The following is a 21,209-nucleotide window of genomic DNA, read 5'->3' on the forward strand; positions in this document are numbered from 1 at the left end:
TGCTGGGTCCATTTTACATAGTACTTTGATAAAATCAAGAAGTACTTGTTCACCACCTTTGCTAGCAAGACAATGTTATTGCAAAACTATATTTTTTTGGGTGCTGTTATCTAAATGAGTCTCCTGAAGCCTTACCGTATGTTGGACCCTTTGCAATCTTTAAGAAAAACACAAGGCAAAGTCAGCTTCTGAGGCACCCGTGAATGGAGTGCGTCTAGGTTTCTGCTAGTGCATTAATTTCCGTTGCAGCTCACCAAATTACTGTGTTGTATGACTGAAGAAAAACTAGGGCCTCTGCTGTTTGAAAACTCAGAAGTTATGCACAGCTTCATTTTGGTGCCTTATGTCCTTGCAAAGGACTTAAACCACTTCTGCTTGCGTGGTTTATCAAACACAAATTTGTCGTTTCAATTCCTAACATGTAGAGCTGCACTCTGCAAGAAAGCCTCTGTCAGAGTAAATAAAAGGGGACTTCTGGAAAGTAGAAAAGGAAATAGAAAAAAAATAATACAGGCAGCAACAGACTACCGTCCTGTAGCACCATACCTTATTACTTATCTTCAGGACTTTCACAGCTGTTCTTGCAAACATATAAGCAATTTATGTACAACACAGACGTGCTGAGATTGCTCGAACACCTGACTTTCTGCTATTGAGCACTATATGAGCCAGTCTGCTGTTGCTTAGCTCATTCCCGATGATCTGGCATGTCATGAGGCAATGCTAATTAATTAAACAGATGCATGCTAAGTAAGTAGCATAGACATAATTTGGTTTTCAAGGGAAAAAATTGCTGATGTTCAAAGGTTTACTTTACCCATTAGGAGGAGGTCGTTTCTGCGTATACAGGGTGCCAGAAAATACCCCAAACATAACACAAAACCAAACAATGTGAAGGAAACGGTCTCTTGGTATAATCACCACTACCTCCTCCTCCTCCCTGCCTGTGTCATCAAATGCCAGCACCTAAGCAAGCTAAGCCTTGCACGCTGACGCGAGCTTGATAATGACCCGATGAATGTACTGCTTTCCTAAACTTGAAGAGGAGTAGTTTCACATCGCTGGATGTAAGCGAGGGGGTTGGGGCCATCTCTGTCACACTGCCGGCTGTCCTCGCTGTGCTGGTGGCTCCCCTTCTGTGCAGGTCAAGCTGAGTCCTGCCTCGTCACACTCGTATGAAGCCTCTGAATGCAGTGAGATAGGTATCACAGAAAAACCTACCTGGACACTATTAATTCTGCCTTCTTAGCAAGCTTTAGTAGTACCAAGTACATATGGGTGTCTGGTGAGTACGTGGACAAAAGGGGAAATGAAAAATCATAACATTCATCAAGAGAGCACAATTTATTCTATACAATAAATAAGTTAGCAGTCCAGTGGGGGAAAACCAGGTGTGAGCATGGAAATTAGCATAACGTTATGAGGCTCCCCAAGAGGAGACAGGTTAAGTTTACACAGCAACTCAAAAGAAAACCCCTAGACCGCCCTATCATGTAGCCTTAAGGATAATATATATTCTACACCTATTTAGTCTGCTAAAACTTTTGTTCCTCTCTGTCTTAAGCGAAGTTATCAACTTTTAACAGAGTTGACAATAATCAACCGCTTTAAGAAAATGGGAATATTAGGAAGCGCACCGGGTGTGTCACAAGGAACACAGGTCTGCGGTCAGGATCCTTCTAACTGCAACCTTAAAAGCTGCATGGCTTTTGGGGCTGGGGAAGCATTTCTAGCACTAATTTAAACAAAGAGGAATGAATGTGGGAGAATTGAAGGTCGGCTCAGAGGTACTAAAATATAAACAATACGATAAGGTCAGCTAGACAAGGCTGCAAGACCAAGAACCGAGCCACAAGCTCTTTTCTGCTGGCGTGTTCTCATACATTTTCAAAGGTACCATCCCCGCCCAGCAGCCTTGGCATGAAGATGCACCAAAGGAGTGAAAAATTCAGGTTCCACAGGCAATGTCAGTTTTGAAATTTGCGTACCTGCCTCTGCCTCTCAAGCAATATTTATCTGATATAGCTTTGATTTGTAACAGGTAAATAATGTAGCTAGTCTTTTGCTTTAAAAGAGAAGTTCCCTCTTCAGTAAGGAAATGAAAACGTTTGCTTTCTTTTGTTAACACGCAAGCTCTGTCATTGCAGTGACAGTGACTGACACACCACAGGTTGCAAGTGAGGCAACGCGAGCTAGCCGGCACCTCTAAATATGGCTCATGAATTTTCTAAATCAAATACAATTCTGATTGTTCTTCAAAGGCCTGTAAAATCCCTGTGCTCTAAGAACTCCTGACTGCATTTTACCTGACCGCTTTTACCCTCTACTTCTGGTAGTTTATATTGGAAATGCTGACACCTCCTCCAGAATAGCAGCGTGAAAGGCGACTCTAATTAAGCAGCGTGAATGAAAGCACCACTGTTTTCACAAGCAGCGCAACAGTGACTAGAAACATATTTACTTTTACAATCTCCAATTACTTCAGCTACCAAAGCATGCTTCTTAAGAGTTACAGCTTAGCAGAGCGCAGACAGTGCAGTTAAGGCCATCCCCATTTAATCGGGACGCAACCAGGACATCGTTCTTACCACGTTAGTAGGTAGTTGTTCAACTCTCTTTGGAGCTGGCAATAAAACACGGCTCAGTACCTTTGCCGGCACCGCAAGCCTCCCTCTGCCCACGGGGTGATCGGGCCAGTGCCGGGGGACAGGAGCTCAGGTACCACCTGCTCCCAGCAGGCAGTGCCGGGCTTTGCCCAGCTGCGTCCTGGGCGTCTCCCAGAATGGAGCCTGCAGCCTCGCCAGGCGGGCAAATACCGCTAAATAAATTACTAGAAGCTGGGTTGCGGGGATGCAGACACACAGGTCAGAATTATCACATCGATGTCACCGAGACTGCTGTAAGACATGACAGCTCTTCTGCCTGCAAGTGGATCAGCTGTCAGCTATAACCCTTCACCACTTCAGTCATTAATTACGAAGCTTTCTCTCATCACTACCCGACAGAGAGTGTGCTGCGTTTAAACATTTTCAAGGCTACAGCAGTCTCAGTAATTCCGAGACTTTTACTTAATCAATCTTCGCATTTGTATGCTGTATTAAGCACCTCTGAGAAATAGGAATATTAATCAAACATCATTTTCTGTTATTAGGGTGGAGTTTTCATAAAATGGACTTTTTCACCCATAATGTTCTTCATAATTAAAAAAATGAATCCTTTAATGAAGTCCCTGAAGTTAATACAGTTACAGTGACCTTCGAGCGCTTCCAGAATTTTTACAGCAAGAAGAATTTATTTGAGTTTGGCAATCGCACCGTGCCCTTGTATTTCCAGAAATGGTAGAGGACTGTCTGATTTGCAAGGGTGCGCATTTCTGAGCTCAGTTAGTTTTCTGATTTCAAAATCTCTCACATTCTCCGAGTGTGGTACGAAAGCCCACAGTCACTTCTCCATCAGGAGCATCTTTGTGATTAAGCCTACTGATACAGCAATTAAGACAGCAGTAGGGTAACAACACAATGCTGAGTAATTTCTTCCTATTATTAGCTACAGCTATTACTGTCAGAAACCTGAGCGTTCTAATATAAAAATGACACTCCAAAAACTTGCTCTGCCCCTTTCAGCAATAGGTCTCTGCCCATTTCCTACAGAGCCCGGAGCAGGTGTGTGTTGGAAGGAGGCAACCTTGCAGCTCTACACGATGCAGCTGCACAGCCTTGGTGACTACCTGTACCAAGACAGGCTCCCTGAAAGGCCGAGCTGCTGCCCATCAGCTGAGCAGCAGTATTTTGCCTCTTGCTTTCAAAACCTGCGTGTTTCAAACTGCACAGGAGTCAGGAGCCTGCTGCCCTACTAAGGTAAGAAGCAGCAGCCGAGGCCAGCCAGCCTCCTTTCCCCTGGGCAAAGAGCCCTGGGTGAGTTTGGGACTACTGAAACCTCTGCTTTTTGCCCTTCACAGTGGATACAAAGCTCCTGCTTCGCAACAGGTAAGGTTAAAGAAAACCATTGCCAGCCAGGTCTTGATGATTCCATCACCACTACATTCCCTTTTGCTCCCAGTCCCATGAAAATCCCATGATATAAATTCATTATTACTCTGAGGGCTCAGGAAGTAAATTATTCCCACTGGGATGGCTCATAGCCTGATTCTCAGGGGTACAGGTGTCTTTTGGTGCTACAGTGGCTAATTCCTAGCTGCTTATGAAATCTTGAACTTTAACCCAAAGAGGTTATCCTCCCCCTCTACTCTGCCCTAGTGAGGCCACATTTGGAGTCCTGTGTCCAGTTTTGGGCTCCCCAGTTCAGGAAAGAGAGGGAACTGCTGGGGAGAGCCCAGCGGAGAGCTACCAAGATGATCAGGGAACTGGAGCATCTCCCTTGTGAGGAAAGGCTGAGAGACTTGGGTTTGTTCAGCCTGGACAAGAGAAGACTGAGGGGGGATCTCATCAATACCTATAAATATATGAAGGGTGGGCGTCAAGAGGATGGGGCCAGACTCTTTTCAGTGGTGCCCAACGCCAGGCCAAGGGTCAATGGGCACAAGTTGGAACGTAGGAAGTTCCACCTCAATATGAGAAAAAACTCCTTCCCTGTGCGGGTGACAGAGCAGTGGCACAGGCTGCCCAGGGAGGCTGTGGAGTCCCTTCCCTGGAGACATTCAAAACCTGCCTGGATGCGTCCCTGTGCCCCTGCTCTGGGTGTGCCTGCTCAAGCAGGGGGGGTTGGACAAGACGATCTCCAGAGGCCCCTTCCAACCCCTGCCATTCTGTGATTCTGTGAGTAAAACCTCTGACAAACACAGGGAAAATGAGGTAAGACCAAGGGATGAAGCCTCTGATTACACCTGTGCAGTATTTACTTCATGCCAGCAAGGAGTAAAAGGTGGATAAAACGCATATGGATTAGGCACTAACAGTATCTGACCAGATCAAATGTGGAACCTAGTTCTGCTTGGACAGGTGGATTTATCTGATTTAGGAACTGCACTCATTTCTTCGGGTTTTCTTCATAAACATGTGCATGCTGAAACCACAGCGCTTGACACCTGGACATGACATGGAGGAATGTGAGTTGAACTCGTATGTATGTTGGAGGATGCATGCAAACCCACGGTATCACACACCAATGAAACATCCTCAGGCCTTGGCCAGGGTGACTTTTGAGCCAAGTCTCCCTTGCTCTTCTGTCGACAGTAGCAGGGTTCTGCCCTCCAACAAACACCTATTAACGTGAAGAAGAGATCCAGTCATCACAAACTGAGCACAACCACCCTCAGAGTAGCCCCTCGGACTACATTAGGGAGCTGGGAAACCATCTCTCACTTGACAGATGCATATTAGCTGTTGCAACACACACCCAGGCACACTCTTACATCGCTGCTGCTTTTGTAGGGGCCACACCAGGAGCAGGGACTGGATCTAGGCTTTGAGTAGAGAAAATGCCTACTCTGACAACACAGGCACTGGGACTAAAGCAAGGCTCCAAACAGCTCCTCAGCTGTGGGGCACAACTTTGGCAGATCAGTAGCAGGAGTAAGTGCACCCAAAGGTGTTGGCAACAGCTGAGGGGCTCATCTGCAGCTTCGTATTTGTGGGATTAAGCACCTGCAGAGGCACGTTTGCATCCACCACAGCTTGCCTTGCAAACCTGCCCCTCGAGGATCTGTGCCCTTCTTCCCACTGTCAGCTTTTTCAGCGAGCATAATCCTGGCGCTCTCAGCCTATGGAAAGATCCACCTCAGCTATAAAGTATTCCCTTCAGGAACCATAAAAAATTAATTATTCAGCAGCATGAGCCTTAAAGAATTTATTTTTGTTTGGCAGAAAATATCAACAAGCAAATGACAGTGCAATGCTCTGCCTTGCCAAGACAAGGGGAAGGTTCACATTAGGGTTTAATGTCATGGCATCGAAACAAAAGCCCTCTTAACTCAGTCTGTTTAGTATCAGTCAGATTGAAACCAAATTCGACTTTTGTTCTGCAAACCGCCTAACCATACACTACGCTCTCTATATGAAATAAGGCTTGCCATGCAAGATACAACCCTTCCTGCCAAAGCCAACAGGAGACGTTGAGGAGGATCCAAATGAAGTTTTTGATACCATATGTAGTACATCTGTTTCTAATGTTCCTGCATGCCATTTGTCTGATCATGTAATGCAGTTCACCTACGTCCAAGCACTGCATACGCGGCTCTCCCTGAAATGCCCACGGCCATTCATGGGCACGAGACCGAAACCTTTACGTCCTGGGCAGAGAGGGCAGTTGTCCTTGCTACGCTACGGTTCTCAACGCATAACTCTGCTTCACGAAATGATGCATGCAGGCCAGCCACAACAGTAGAAATGCAATCCTTACAAGAAGGCAATATATTGGTTATGTTGATGCCCTCCGCGCTCCCAGAAGACACCCACCGGCTACGCTGGGGTCCATCCACACGGGCGAGGCTAGTCACAGCACAACAGCAGGTAACGGGCAACGAGCTACTCCTCGCTGTTGTCCTGAGCCGAGGGAAAGGAAGGGCGCGCTGTGTAACCAGACTGACGCTGTCAGCCAGCGCCTGCTGCATCAGCAACCACTGCTTCCACGCAGCATCATGCAAATACAGAGCATTTCGGTGCAGGGCAGCAGTGACGCAAACTACACGGCAGCCCGCAGGCACGCTCCTGAGGCCGACTGCGGGCATGCGCACGCGTGCGCGTGAAACCGTGTTAATCTTGTCTGCTCGGGATAGGTTCCGATTTCTTACTTTTCGGTTGCGCTTTCGGTCCTTTGAGGCTTCATGGATCATTAAATGAAGTTGCTGATTTTTTTCAAATACTTAAGTGCCTACCTGGCCTTCTTGAAAATTTCTTTTCTCCTCACCTCGACACTCTTCTACCTGCACATATGTTCACTGTGCGGATGAATGATTTAGTATACTGAACAATGTAAAACCATCTTGGTTTGAGGTTTTTTTTCTTCCTCATATTATATAAGCTCAGCAGACTGTAATTTGATAGCGCCATGTGCTTTATTTCACATAGTCCTCAGAAACACTGCTTAAAAATGAGGTCGATGAACGTGAGTGTGAAGGTGCAAAGGAGCAGCTTTTTTTTTTTTTACTGTTTATCGCTACACTCAGGTAAAGCAAACTCCACGAATGACAAGATGCTGCTTTGCTCCGGTGGAAAAGCTGGAGGCAGCAGCAGGGCTGAATAAGCATGAATTCTGCACCAGTCCCTTCGGGCTTGCGCTGCAAATGCCAGTGCTGTGGCTACAGCAGCATGTAAACACGCACCAAATATATTCTGAGCTCAGCACCAAATATATTCTGATCCTCTAAAATTATAATGGAGTAAGTTAAAAATACATAGGTGACAGCTGAAAAAGTGTTCCTCCTATACTAAGGAATCGAGCAGAAAATTTGCATTTACATTGATAGCACGGAGAAATTCTGCGCTAACAGGCAGTGGGGGGAGAAGAGTAATTCTCACTTCTCATTAATATTATCAGCACTCTAAATTTATTCTGATGGATTTCAAAACCCAAAAAGCAAAAAATCAGTTTTGAAGAGGAAAAAATAAACAAGTGCCTTTGTTGAACAAGTCTCCAATATCATCTCTGAAAGGAAGCACTGTTGTGCAGACAACCAGCCTTTTTAATGGAGAATGCTGACAATGGGACTTTCTTTAAAAAGTCCTTTGTAAGAAAGTGCTCTATTAAAAAAAAAAGTAATGTAAAAATAGCTTAATTAAAAATTAAACAAAATGCAAGAGCAGTCTGCTTCCTCTGGTTAGTTCAGCTCCCAGTGGTTAATGCTGTGTTTTGGAAAATGTCTGTAGGACACGGTAGCATTCTCACTGCGAGTCTGTCATCCAGTCACCTTAACCACACAAACACACCCATTTAAATAACAAATCCTAGACACTGCCTATTCTGAAGAGGATTAGAAAACTCCATAAATGCAGGGGTTTGTTATGCTGCCCTGAGGTTCAGACGTGAATATCTTGCAAATGATTTTATCACCCCTTTCTTTCCACTGAAACACTACAACTTCCTTTGCTGGCACGGAGCAAGTGAAACCCGATCTCTGAAGAATGAGCCATTACTGCAGTACTAATAATACTCCCCCTGCCTCCCACTAAGATTTGCAATGTTTTAATGAACAACAGAACAATATTTGAAAAATAATTCCATATGTACATTCTGTAAACAGACCTCAGGCTCTTATACAGATTTGACCTGAAGTGCACTGCACTGTACTGTCTCTACAAAAATGAAATTTTAGTCAACTACAAAGAAGTACATTTACATGCAGGCTCTGAAAGCAAGCGCTGTAGGTTCTTCATGCAGCAAAGTTACTTCCCTGCCCACCCAGGATGGAGTAGGATAGTTTTCTCCTTTGCTGCAGTTTACCTGCTTTTAATGGGAGATGATCAGCACGTGTTGCTGGGCTTCAGTCTCTGCTCATGGGACCCCTCCTCTCTTGCACCCAAACACGACTAAGGGATGCTCTCACTGGCCCCACGAGCCTCCCGTCACTTGCTGCACCCACCGTGTCACAGCTTCAGAGCGGGTGGGTGCCCGCCCTCCTGGCCCCAGGCAAGGGGCTGGTGCCCAGAGCACTCTCAGGGGGCACTGGGGAAAACCTCTCTGCTTGAGGAGACCATTACAGCTGGGTCACTGGCTTCCTCTGTGGGGGCTCCAGGCTCCAGTACGGGGAGCATGGAGATACACCCCCGCTGCTGCTCACTGCACCTGGAAAGGGAAGTCTCTGCACTTACACTTTACCAGCTAGAACCAGGTTGCTCCCTGCTCACCAGCTCAACATTACGGATACCCCTCCTGACATCGCGAGCTGGTCCCTGGCGCTGGGCACCTACCACAACCCTTCAGAGTCACTCCGGGCTGAGGCACCAACAGCCTGGGTGTTTTGGGACTAAACTTGTAGTTTCTCACGTCCTTCATCACATGCCACACCTGACGCACATAAAACAAACACCTCACATTGGAATAAGTCAGGGCAGTAGAAATAACCTGACAATACAGTGAATCTTTTACTGGAAAAGCTCAAATAAAGCTTCAAATACCCAAGATGGCTCCAAGGTCTTGATACATCTTTTAAAATCATCATCACTACAATCCCAGCTGTAAAAGATCACCGAATTAATTCAACATTTATTAGCACAACAGGCATGTTAGATGCACGACACACTGATCTGGTACCTTTCACTGAGAAGCGACTCATGGGATGCTCCGTGTGGCGCATGGGCGCTGTGTCTAAGTTAGGGTTGCAGCTAACACCACTTCTCCTGCTGAAGAGCCTCTGACCCCATTAATAGCTCTACTGACCTGAAGCGAATCATTGGAGGAACACGCTACCATTTAACACAGGAGAAGGCAGCAGGACCCAGCCCTTAATGACTTATATTTTCTTATTTTACTTGGCAGTTGTCCTTAAACTCATCTAATGATTTCTCTCAGATGTTGCTTTAGAAAGGATTTAATTTTTTTTCCTCCCTGCTAGTTAACACAATTGAAGACTCCTGGTTTACCTTAACGGAGAGATTTTTGCTTAACTTGTCTGTGCTCCCTGAGGAGTTATACTTACATCATGCATGGAGTCAAGAAGTTTAGTCAGTTGGTAGAATCTCTGCCAGCTTTGCCCAGAGTTACTTGGACATTTAGTTACCATCTTCTTTAGTTCTTTAACGTAATTTGCCCTCATTTCTTCAAATGCAGCTTGGCTTTTGAGACCATCCTTGGGAACTGTCATCGAAAAGACAGTCTTATATTAATATTAACTGTATTGCTTATTCTTTCGATGTGCATACTTAAAAAGTTATACTAGTTAATGGATGAAGGAATTAAACCTTTAAGCAAAGTCCATAATTTCACAGACATTAGTAAGGAATCCACAACATCATACAGATTTTCAAGTGATTCAAGCATCCTCTCCAGATCTGTGACTGCAGAAGCTGGGGCAGAGGACAAGATAACATCTCAGAAATATGACACATGCTAACCTCATGCTGAAACTGTTTTTAATACAACCCAACCACAAAAAAAACCCCAACCACCCCAAAACCAACCAACCAAACAAAAAAACCCAACAACAACCACCCAACCCCAAAAAAGGCAGATGGATCGAGGGTATGTTTTTAGACATTGAGGACATGATTTATTGTTCTTGAATGATTCCCCACACTTGGCAGAGGAGGGGAAGGTACAGAATTACAGCTGTTATATGCAGAAATGCTAGACCAAGTGACACATTTTTATGCCATCAGGTAACATTTAAAATTTCTTTGAATGTTAGTAAGCATCTGCACAACACCTAGAATAAACAGAGCCATTATGCTGCATGAAACAGAAGACTATTTTCCAAACAGGAATCCTGACCCAGTGTTTGACCACAACATACAGTTGCAAGCATTTCTAGTGTCCTATCAAAGTTCCCATCTGCCAGAGGGATCATTTCACAAATGGACTAAAAGTAGAGTTTTCTGATACTTCTCACTGTGACTGATGCCAGCAAGGCTAATTACAAAAGCAAACACGCTGTTTCTATCCAGACTGCAAACGCCCTTGCAGTCCAGCAGGTTCTGCCCCGAATGGGAATGGCTTATAGGATCAGATCTCTAGGAAAATGCCAAAGGTGTTATTAACAACATTACACAAAATGTTCTGGTGTTTTAATACCAGGATTGGTTGAATACTGCTTAACCATCAAATATTTTTTCTACTCTGCATCTCTTCATGCTAGTCCACGGGAGGAAAACAAAATACTACGCTGTATACAAGTGAGTTTATTTTCTAAGCAAGCCAGAAAGCTATGTCAGAGTAAGCTACATAGGAAGTTACTTATTGAAAAAAGAAAGAAAAAAAAGGTGTTCTTCCAATTTAGCTTACCCTGACTCAACATCTTGATGGAAATTGTCTTGTTCATCCGCTCCCTTCTCTTTGAAATCCTATGAACTGCCTTCTGTCCCACTGCAATCACATCATAAGCATGTAACAACTGCCCAAATGGCTCCAGAGTAGAAGCTTTAAGAAAAAGCACCAGTATCTTCTATTGCCAGTATCTACCAGAGCAATTTAGCAATGGAAAACAAGGAGGATGTCTACCACCACATGAGCAGCAAGGACTTGCAACCATCAAATGCTGGAAGGGGGCACAAGGAGGAATTTTTAGAAAAAGCCTAGGAGGTAACGCAGCAACCTGCCTACCACTCGGTAAATACTACATCTTTATATTATATAAACATAATATGTAATTTTAAAATTCTAGATGCCGAATCTCTCAGAGCTGACAGATAGAAGAAACCGTCTGGAACAGATGTACAAATTCACTTGAAGTTGAATGAATACAGAGACACCAATCAAGATGAGTAAAGCCATCAGAGCATATCGTGGCCCTTACACAAAAAGCGTGGGCTTTACATTTCCTGTAATATTTACAGGCCTGTATTCCTACATGCTGCTTAATGACTGTTAGAGCCACTCTTTCTTTGTCTAATACTATGTGTTTTACTATTCTGTCTGAAAATTATTATACCATCACACTAGCCAGATTATTAAAAAAGAAAGAAAGACCACAAATAAAGAGAACTCAAGCAAAACATGTAATTCTGGAGGTTTGCCCAGTGTTTCTGATTTTACTTATTAAATGCAGCAATGCTTTTGGCAAGCTCCCAAAATCTATGGTCTGTGGAAAGCAAGAAAACAATTGAGTTGTAATGTGTGGTTTCTTCCACATGTAAATGGAGTGAAACTTCCTTGATGTGGTCATCATGAAAGTTTCAGAATAACTTGTACTCTTGCTTATCACACAATTCAATAAAAAATTTTAAATAAAAACAAACCTGGTGTTTTCCGCATTAAGGTTGTATCAAGGTGCGATGGTTCAAAACCAGGTTTGCTGCCCTCCACATAACACTTTCTGGGTTTTATCACTGTCCTCATTTCCATTTTGTGCTCGCTCTCTCTCTCTCACATAAATATCCTGATTCTCCCAAACCAAACTATTTTTAGTAGGTTTTCTAGTGACTGTGGTGTGCATTTCAGAAGGACGCAGCTAGCTGAAGTTAACTGGCTAGGCTGATCTCACCTAACAGATGATCATTAGTTAACACTCTCAAGAGGGTAGAATAATAAATACCTAGCTTAAAGAGATTTTGCTATGTTTTTAGAATGCCTTTAGGCTCTTTTTCTAAAGATTCTCCCCCTTTAGGACTGATTAAAAAGTAGAAAGATCTCCAATCCAGACACTCTCCCAAGAATGTTTTGGGAGCTAGACGCCCCCAAGCACATCCACGTTAAGCACTGCTAGTTGCTTCTGGAAAGCCCATGAGTGACAAACTTCAGAAAAGCCCATTTCCCCCCAGGGGTACCCTGGAGCGTATCACCTCCCCAGAGTCCCAGTTGCAGACCATCTCGACCCCTTGGTGGCGTGGGACCTGGGGATCTGGACACAAAGTGCTCCCCGAACGGTGTCTCTCCCTGTCGCGGGGAGCTGGAATGGCTTTAAGGGGAGGGAGACAGCTGAGCCCAGAAAAGGTACAGCCTCAGGAGGTTTCTGTTAGCAGATCCAGATCCCCTCCAGCCGGGATGGGAAGAGCAGCTTCACGTCCTCCTTCAAAGGCAAAGTACTTCAACCACAGGGCTACCAGCTGGGTGGGACAGGCGAGGTCTGAACAAAAGGCACCGCAGACAGGGAGAGAGTGCCCATCCCACCACCTCACCTGAAGGGGCTGCTGCTCGGCTTTGCTGAACGCTGCAAATCCCTTCGTAGGCACCTAGCTCTGCCTGCAGCCGACGTGCCCACGCCATGGCTGGGGACTCAGAGGCCTCCTGGGTGTCTTAAATCTGCCACTGCCTCACCCTGCTCTGGCATCCTTTAGCGGTGACAGTGATAAGCGCTTTCTAGTTCTGCACAACTAATGCCCGTCGCTTGCCATTCGTTTCTTCTCTAAGCTTGCTGGGGCAGAAGATGGGGTGATGGGAGAAGACAGCAAGATCTCAAAGGGCACGCTGGGCTCCTCTCACCACCAACTGGGGAGACGCTCTGTGCAACACGAGCCCAGGCAGCCCCTGGCCCCGGCAGCCTCGGGCATGCGTCTTGCTGCTGACAACTTGCAAGTGAAAGCCAGAGTAAGCGCAGCAGCCCCTTTGATCTCCTGCCCCTCCTCTCCCCACCCAATGCCCCTACATCCCGTCTCCTTCTGCCGGGGGAATTCTTGCCTGGTGAGTTCACTGAAGTGACATCACGAACGCCCACCGATTGAGCTGATACGTTATCTCACCATGATGTCACTGAGCGGATCCCACAAAAAGCAGCATGATTACATAGAAGAAAGTATTTTTACAGGTAATTGGCTTTTTCATCAAGACTGATGGAAAAGTAACGTACAAACTGCCTGTGTATTTATACAACCGTACTAGGACGGGAGTTTTCCAATATTTTGAGAAAGATAAGATCAAGAGATCTGCTAATTACTACACAGTGCTGTAACAAACACCAGGATGTAATTTCGTTTCTCAAGAAAATTCAAAGCACGACACTCGAGAGAAAAATAAAGCATGCACTGTCATTTATTAAACTCTCAGAGCCCTGTAAAAGGACTTACCATTCTCAATTCACTTGGCATTGGAAAAAACACCCATTTTGCAGTACAGGCAACGTACGTCTTTTGATCTTGAAGGTGACGTTGAGTCACCCAAACTGGTGGCGTTGAGTGGGGATTTCTCCCCAAACTGTTGCGCTTCCTTGGCATGGCTGGCCAACTCGGGTGGTTCCCCTCCAGAGAGGGGGGGGCAAGCCCTCTTGCCCAGGCACGCCTGTCCTTCCAATGCACATGACACATTCAAACTGAAAAGATACTTCCCGTGCTAATGGAGACTGAGATCTGCAGGGAAACCCTAAGACACAAAATCAGGCTTATTCCTGTGGCCCTGGTGGAAACAGTTTGGCTCTTCTGTCACATTAGTTAAAATCACTGCACTTCTTTGTGAATTGGAATATTTTCAAGTATTCCCATGTAACCATCAAACTTACCTGTGCTTAATAGCAGCAAAACTTTCATTATAGTGTACTCCTCAAAGCTAAGCTGCAAGCGAATGAACTGCAGGCTGATCTGGTGCATCCCCTGGCACAGTTCAAACATAGCAGACTGGCGCATCCGTTCCCTGAAAAGAGAGAGAAACAAAATCCACAGGATAAATACCAGAGAGCGCAACACGCACAGGGCAGCCCACGCATGAGGAAAGCGAAGCGTGACCTGGAAACCAAATACTGATTGTGCAGAGGTCAGTAAGACACACCGCACAGCTGCAAAGTTCAGGTTAGGTGAGGGAGCTGGGGACTACGGAGATGCAGCTGGAGCCCTGCCAGCCCCAGAGGGCTGCCTGGTCCCCATGCTGGCAGAAAAACCCACTGCCTGTGAGCTTTGGGGGACCCGGGCATCCCCTTGCTCGACTCTCATGCCATCTGCAATGGATGGCTGAGTTCACTTTCCTACCTGGCAGACCACAGGCACCATTAACATCCAAACAGAAGGAACAGAAACAAACGTAATTTGGGTTTTACACAGCGACGATGTTAATGACCTAGCAAAAATGCTTTAAAATGTGTTTGAATTGTCAGTGTGTGTTCAGCCCTGCCCAGTTCTCAGTTTGAGCCTCCTGAAGGGGTCAGAACTCGTGCAACAGGGGAACTACACCCATTGCATGCACATTTTAAATGGCGCATCCCCCATCAGTTCACATACGGGTGGAAACAGGTTTCAGAAGTGTCTGGTGCAGAGACGAGCTGGGCGCAAGCATGGCCAAGGAGGACCCACAGCCTCACACCTGCAGCCTGCACCATTCAGGGCGATCAGCCCTGGCCCCAGCCCATCAGCCTCCAAGGCTGCCTGCAGCCAAAGAGACAGGAAAACCCATGGCAAAGAGCTCCACTGCCGATCGTGTGCACTCAGGTCCACAAGCCAGAAGGGCCCTGGGATCAGGGATTTCCACCATGTCAGCAGACACCTTTGCTATTCTCATCTTGAATAATAGTCCCATAAAACTATGGCTGACAGGTCTGGAAAAATGGGGAGGTGGTTTAACAAAACTAAAGTGCATGACCTCGTGTTACTGCCTTCATGTCTACCGAGGAGTCTGAGGTTAAGAAACAGTTGGGACGACCACTGCCTCAGCCAGCAGCACTTATGCATCTTTCCCAAGTAACTTACATTTCAAAATCTCTGATTACCACTTTTCCTGAAAATGCAACGGGTCTAGGCCCAAGGATGAACATGCAGGAACAACAAGGAGAAGTTACTTCCGAGTCACTGAAGTTCTTGTTAATATACTACGCTCCTATGAGGAATTCTTAGTCAAATTGTTGCAATGGTCTCTTATTCAAACACTGAAATAGAAAAAAATTCTGTACATTCTTCCCAGAATAATAATCTAAAATAGCCTGGAGTAAAGGAGTATATAATAAGATGATGTCCTTCATTAATACGTATTTTTTGCCTGTTAAAGCATAAAATAATGATACATGACTTGTATCCATAACAGCTACAGCACAGAGTCACTGAGAATTGCCTGTTTCATTCTGAAACTATGATATATATGTGGGTATTTAGACAAGGCGCTATAATTGTTCAGTGACCACTATTTTTTTTTTTAATTGCTCAACAACAATTGTCTATATTTCTTCAAATATTTTTTCACATAACTGGGGAATTGGATGAAGTTCAGCTAATTATTTTAGCCAAGCAACTGCCTTTTCAAATATACAAATTGGCTGGTGAAAGAGAAGAATCATACTGTGTGCAAACAAAGACTGACGTAATCTTCCTGGTGCTTTATTTCACTACTGCCAGAGCAGATTTTATTTTCCTCCTTAATACTAATAAAGCGGACTCCCCATTGTTATATGGGCTCTGCACTTTTCCCCCGCTCCACCCTCTTCTTGAGACTAAGAACTTCCAGCTTTTTTTTTTTTTAGTTTAATAGTAGTAGCATTGCCATGTTTGTTTATTTTTATTATGCATCACGGACTGCAGGTAAAAAAACTAATAGAAAACAGTCCTTGAAGGCTTTGGATGGTGACTGAAATAGCACTTGGCTCCCTATTTGAGAAGAGGAGCCTCCACTGCTGGGTGCACACTGGCACAAGCACACAAGCCCAGTCCCGCACTGCAGAGGACTTAGAGATGGCACTTGCATACTCACCGCTGGCCGTGCGCTATGAACGCACACAGAGTGACCCTGAGTAACTGGGATCAGGTGAAACAGAAAAGGATTTGCAGAATTCAAAGACATCAGATGCACACAATCAGGCATTTCTGAAGCTGCCGTGCCTGGGGTCCTGCTCCAGCCCCAGGTCTGCCTGAGGCTGGTGGCCACCATCTGAGGCTTGCAGCCAGCCCAGCACAGCAGCACCTGGATCCCTCCCCATGTCTGGATGCGCCCTTAGCATGGACAAACGAGTGTGCCAGGAATGGGGGCCCCTTCACGTTTGGCCACTGCATGACTCCACCTATCCCCCTTCAGGGACACCACCCTAAACCAACCCGAGGTGCTCCTGCCTGATGGGTTGTTATTGCCAAGAGACCAAGTGGCTGCAACCTCTGAGCTGACCTGAGACAGCTGGGGAAAAAGACCCCAGAGAGTCATCTCCCTCCTGCTGCTCCTGCTCCCCTCCCTCTTCTGAAAACTACCAAATCCAGGTCTAGGATACAGACCTGGCTCCTAACTGAGCTCTCCCAGGAGGCTCATAGGGATACATAGTGAAGTTGAAAGGCAAATGATTAATAAGGGACATCTGTATTTAAAAAAACCCCAGTGTTTTTTAGGTATATCTCAGACCGCTAAAGGCTAGCAGGATTCAAAACAAGAACAGTCTATTATAGCCTTTATTATTTTTTCAGGACACCAAAGTTAGTTTCTCCAGCCTCAGAAGATAAAGCAGCTGCCACCATCCCTGCCTGCGTTTGACCTCCACAGACACGAGAAGCGCCAGACCTTTCATCCGGTACCACAAGCCACACAGCAAATAAAATGAAACATTCTGAGGTTTTGTCTCAGGTTTCTTATGCTTTCACTAAACAGCGTGGCAAAAAAACTTTCTGTGACAGCAAACCTAGAAGTATCCTGACTCAAAGCCTTTTTTTTTTTTTTAACGTTGATTTATGCTTTCTGTGACATTTTACTTTTTCTCTCTAATGTTTTTCTTTGTATTTGTTTTGCTTTTATATGATTGCCCAAATAGAAGAATTTTAGTAAAAGTCAGGAAGTTTTGTTTGTTTGGTTGGTTTTTTGTCTTCTTTTAAATATTTAAATATTTAGTCTTTTATCTACTTACAAATATTGATGTAAGATACACATTTTGTGGGAGTTTACAGTATTCAGCTTTGCATTTGACTTTTAACCCAGACAGTGTAAAATAAGAGGGTACAGAACTTTTGGAAAATTCAGATGCTGACATTGCAGATATCTCAATACTATGAGAGTAACAACAAAATAAAGCAATAAAAATGGCTCATATATTAGAAGAGGTGGGGCACATAGAAATTAGGGCACGTCAACATAACACGAACAAAGTTATTTCTTCCTTACCAAACGCCTCATCTAAGAATAAATACCATCAACTCATCACAAATGCCATTACCACCATGGGGAAAAATGCAAACAAACTTCTATGTTGCCTTCCCGCCTTTTATTTTAAAAAAAAAAAAAAAAGGCAAATCCCAACCAACCAAAACCAGTTCTACCTCTGACACTACATACCAATACATACCAACTTCTTGACATGGAAGATGGAGACTGTGAAGATCTGGAATATAAGGGCGTGTATCTTTATGGGGACTTTAAGAAGGTAAGTCCATTTTAGTAATAAAAGGTGTGGAGCCAAAGCTCTGAATCTGCTGTGTGGATATGCATTCAGAAGTGGTGTCATTAGCTCAGTTTAGCTTAATCCTCGTTCATAATAATACACTCTAAACTTTACACCTTAAGTTAATCCATCTTAAGTCCCCCAAGTGTCTCCTTACAGGCTTAATTTAATGCCCGGCTCACATTCTGCCTGACCTTTCCCGCAGCACTGCGGGCAGAGCGAGCGGCTGCAACCAGCCCACTCCCCCAGCTACTGCTCTGCCCCATTTCTATCTGCTCCTGCAGAGCCTCTTTGGCCACGGGTACTTGTGTTCACTGGTCACCGCGTTGCTCACCACACCCCCACTGGAACTGAACTGCTGCTGCTTTTCCCTCCTTTCCCCCGGGAGGAAGATGAGGTGGGTACCTCCACTGGTGAAGCCTTCTAAGGCACCTCAACTGCCTCGGTGGGAAGAAGGGTTTTGTTCCTGCTGTTGGGATTTTTTTTTTCAATGAACCACAGCAAACGCATTCCTAGTTGAGAGACTCCCTGGTACTTCCCTGAATTTGTCTTCTCTTTCTCCATACTTGATCTCCCCATAACCCCACACAATCTCTATGTCCTCGCCTCCCTCATCTCTGCCACTCTTTTTCCCAAACTGACTCCAGACCTATCTGCCTGCATGACACCAGCTCTGCGGTACCAGCCCAACACCGTGGCCTGTCTCATCCTCAACATCTATCCACACAGAGCTGAAAATGTGGATGAGAAAGTGGCAAACTAACCCAGCTCCTCCTGTTCCCCTGCTCCGTGGCAGTAGCCGCCCTTTTAAACAGGGGCAAGCGAAGAGGCAAACGGCTTAAGCATCTGTCCAAAACAGGACTGACGCCCCAAATCACCAAGGGAAGAGCCATCCAACTATGACAGAGATGTAGGACTTGAGCAGTCATGCCGAGGAGGGATGGTTTAAGGAAACTGTTTAAGCTAAGGCACCCTAAATACCAAGCCATCCATATATCTTATTATTACTCTTACATGACCTTCACAGAAACCAAAGAGCCACCCGGCACACTGTACAGAAACAACTTGTTATGAACAAGGAACTTAAAAATTATGAAGTATCGTAAATCTCCTTGTCGAGGATGGAAACTGCAACTCAACTGACAGTAACCAAAAAGAGGAACCTGTGCACGAAGGAATATTCACCCACAGGCGAAACTCAGCCCCAAACCAAACCTGATAACCATGTTTTATTTACTTTCTCATGGATACTATTGAAAACCGCAGCACAAGGCATCTTCCTAAATTAGACAGGGAAGTAAAGAAAGGGAAAGCTGTGGTACATGTTTCAAAGTTTCATCAGTACTCAAGTGACATGCTGATAATCCCAAGAACAACTGAGCAAAGGCTCCCTTTTCACAGCACCTCAGAGGAACAAACTTGCAGCTGACTTAGACCCTTGGGCTCTGCAGCTCAGAAAAGACTTAGGAAAAGACCAAGGAACACCTGTAGCAGAAGTCTGATGTCAAAGATATTCTTTGTTGTTTCCTGATTTTACATTTTTTACCCTATAATAAATGCTTCCAATTTTATAATCAGGACCCTTTCTTTTGCTAGACTAAAACCTGTATTCATTTGAAGCCTGTCCATCATTTAAAGTGATTTCACAGAAATTCAGAAAGCACGTTACACTGTAACAAAACCAAAACAAATAAACAAACAACGAAATGCAACCCAACAAGAAAACCTGCTGAGGCCTGAAGGTCAAAACCAGTTTGGAAGCCTCAGAAAGGAAGGTACACTTTCCACCATGCCAGAAGGGGTCAGTTTGAACTTTGCAGAGAGAGGAATGAAACATCACCAGACACCTTTAGGGTAAGGCAGGCAAACTGTGGCTAAAGGGGGGAAAAGACCAGGGCTACGGGATCACAGAGTCCCTTGTTCAGCTGCTCAAACCATCCAATGGCCTGAATGATCTTACCTGCTTTAAGAGGGGTTCACTTGTTCGGAAAAAGTTTTGAGGTTCTTGGGGAAAGAAAAAAAGCAGCATGTTATTGCAACAACAATTTACTCTTTCTTGGGGGAGTATTCCACTTCAACAGCTCCATCATGAAGACCAGTGGGAACAGAACGACATTACCTAGCACAAAACAGAACCTATTCTTCCATGTAAAGGGGCAACCACTCCACTGCTTTGTGTGCGGAGGCACTAGGAAACAATGCGCATCATTCTGCTCAATGGACTGTACCCAGACACCCATCTCCCACCCTGCAGCCATTATAAATGCAACCAAAGTCAGAAGTACAGGAGCAGCATCATTAAGTTATTGCACTGATCAAAATCCAAGCCGAAAGACATGCAGAATTCAGGCAAAATTCAATTATGACTTTTCATTCAGCACTTATTTCTTATTCAGCACTTTCTAATCTCTGCTCGCTCTGCAAGCCATAGCAGAAAGAGACAAAAACATACTGCCTTCAACTTTTAAATCTTTAGAACCATCTCCTTTGAGGAAGGAAAAAATACCTGTTACCTTGCATCAATGGCAAATGCAGGCACTCCACCCTGTTGAAATTAATTGCAGCTTTGTCATCAGTTTTCTCTGGAGAGAAATTTGGGTCATGCCCGTTTTCCCTTTACCTTGTCAGTAAGCCAGCAGAAATAAATACCCCATCTTGGGCACCACCAGCAACTTCCTCCTCCTACCGATAAGGCAGCAGATGCTCTCCCTAAGCAGTGAGGGACAGAGGATTCAACTATTACCCTACAACTTGGTTAAACTGCCATGGATAGACGTAGGCTGGGAATTAGGTGGTTTATCCAGGAAAGTGTTAGTCTGGAGGTAGCATAAAGGTGACAGCCTGAGACGACCACCCTGCTGCCTACACAAGCGATGGTGGATCTCAGCCAGGTGACAACATCACAGCCCCTGGCTGCCAGATCTATCATGCTGCTGGAAAACACTGTCCTCGTACCAGGCCCAGGGAAAAAAAAACAAACCAAACCCAAAGTGCCATTACCTCAGCCCCCAGTGGCAGTCGGGGTTTGCAGCATACTCCTACATTTCCAGGCCATGATGGTTGACATTGCTGAACTACCTGATGCCGCTACCGTCCATCTACATGCTTCTTCATACAGCAAGCAGGTGCCAGCAATCATGTCTTAAATCAAAGCTGCAAGACCTGCCACCAAATGTCACCTCAGCTCCTCCTGCTGCTTCCCAAATCCGTCTGCCCTGTCCTACCGGACTTCAGCCACTACTGATACTCAGCATTTCTCCTCTCTGCCTAGAAGGTGGGGAGAAAAAAAAACCTGTACACTATTAGTCTGACACAGCAGCAAGGCCTTGGCACTACCTTC

At 45.1% G+C, this 21,209-nt stretch overlaps 1 protein-coding gene across 6 annotated transcripts in view; it reads right to left on the minus strand.

Annotated features, from left to right (window-relative positions):
* The window catches only part of NR3C2 (nuclear receptor subfamily 3 group C member 2), a 215,816-nt gene that overhangs the window by 5,181 nt on the left and 189,426 nt on the right, over positions 1-21,209 (minus strand). For 5 of the 6 annotated variants that reach the window (XM_064450307.1, XM_064450306.1, XM_064450304.1 and 2 more), the window contains 2 exons: positions 14,039-14,169; positions 9,593-9,750 (listed from right to left, as the gene is read on the minus strand). In XM_064450307.1, the coding sequence (XP_064306377.1) occupies positions 9,593-9,750; positions 14,039-14,169 (289 nt within the window). The remainder of the gene's footprint in view (positions 1-9,592; positions 9,751-14,038; positions 14,170-21,209) is intronic. The other variant, XM_064450308.1, reaches the window with a different exon arrangement.

The sequence above is a fragment of the Phalacrocorax carbo genome, chromosome 4 (genome assembly GCF_963921805.1).
Source record: "Phalacrocorax carbo chromosome 4, bPhaCar2.1, whole genome shotgun sequence".
In the NCBI taxonomy this organism is placed as follows: domain Eukaryota; kingdom Metazoa; phylum Chordata; class Aves; order Suliformes; family Phalacrocoracidae; genus Phalacrocorax; species Phalacrocorax carbo.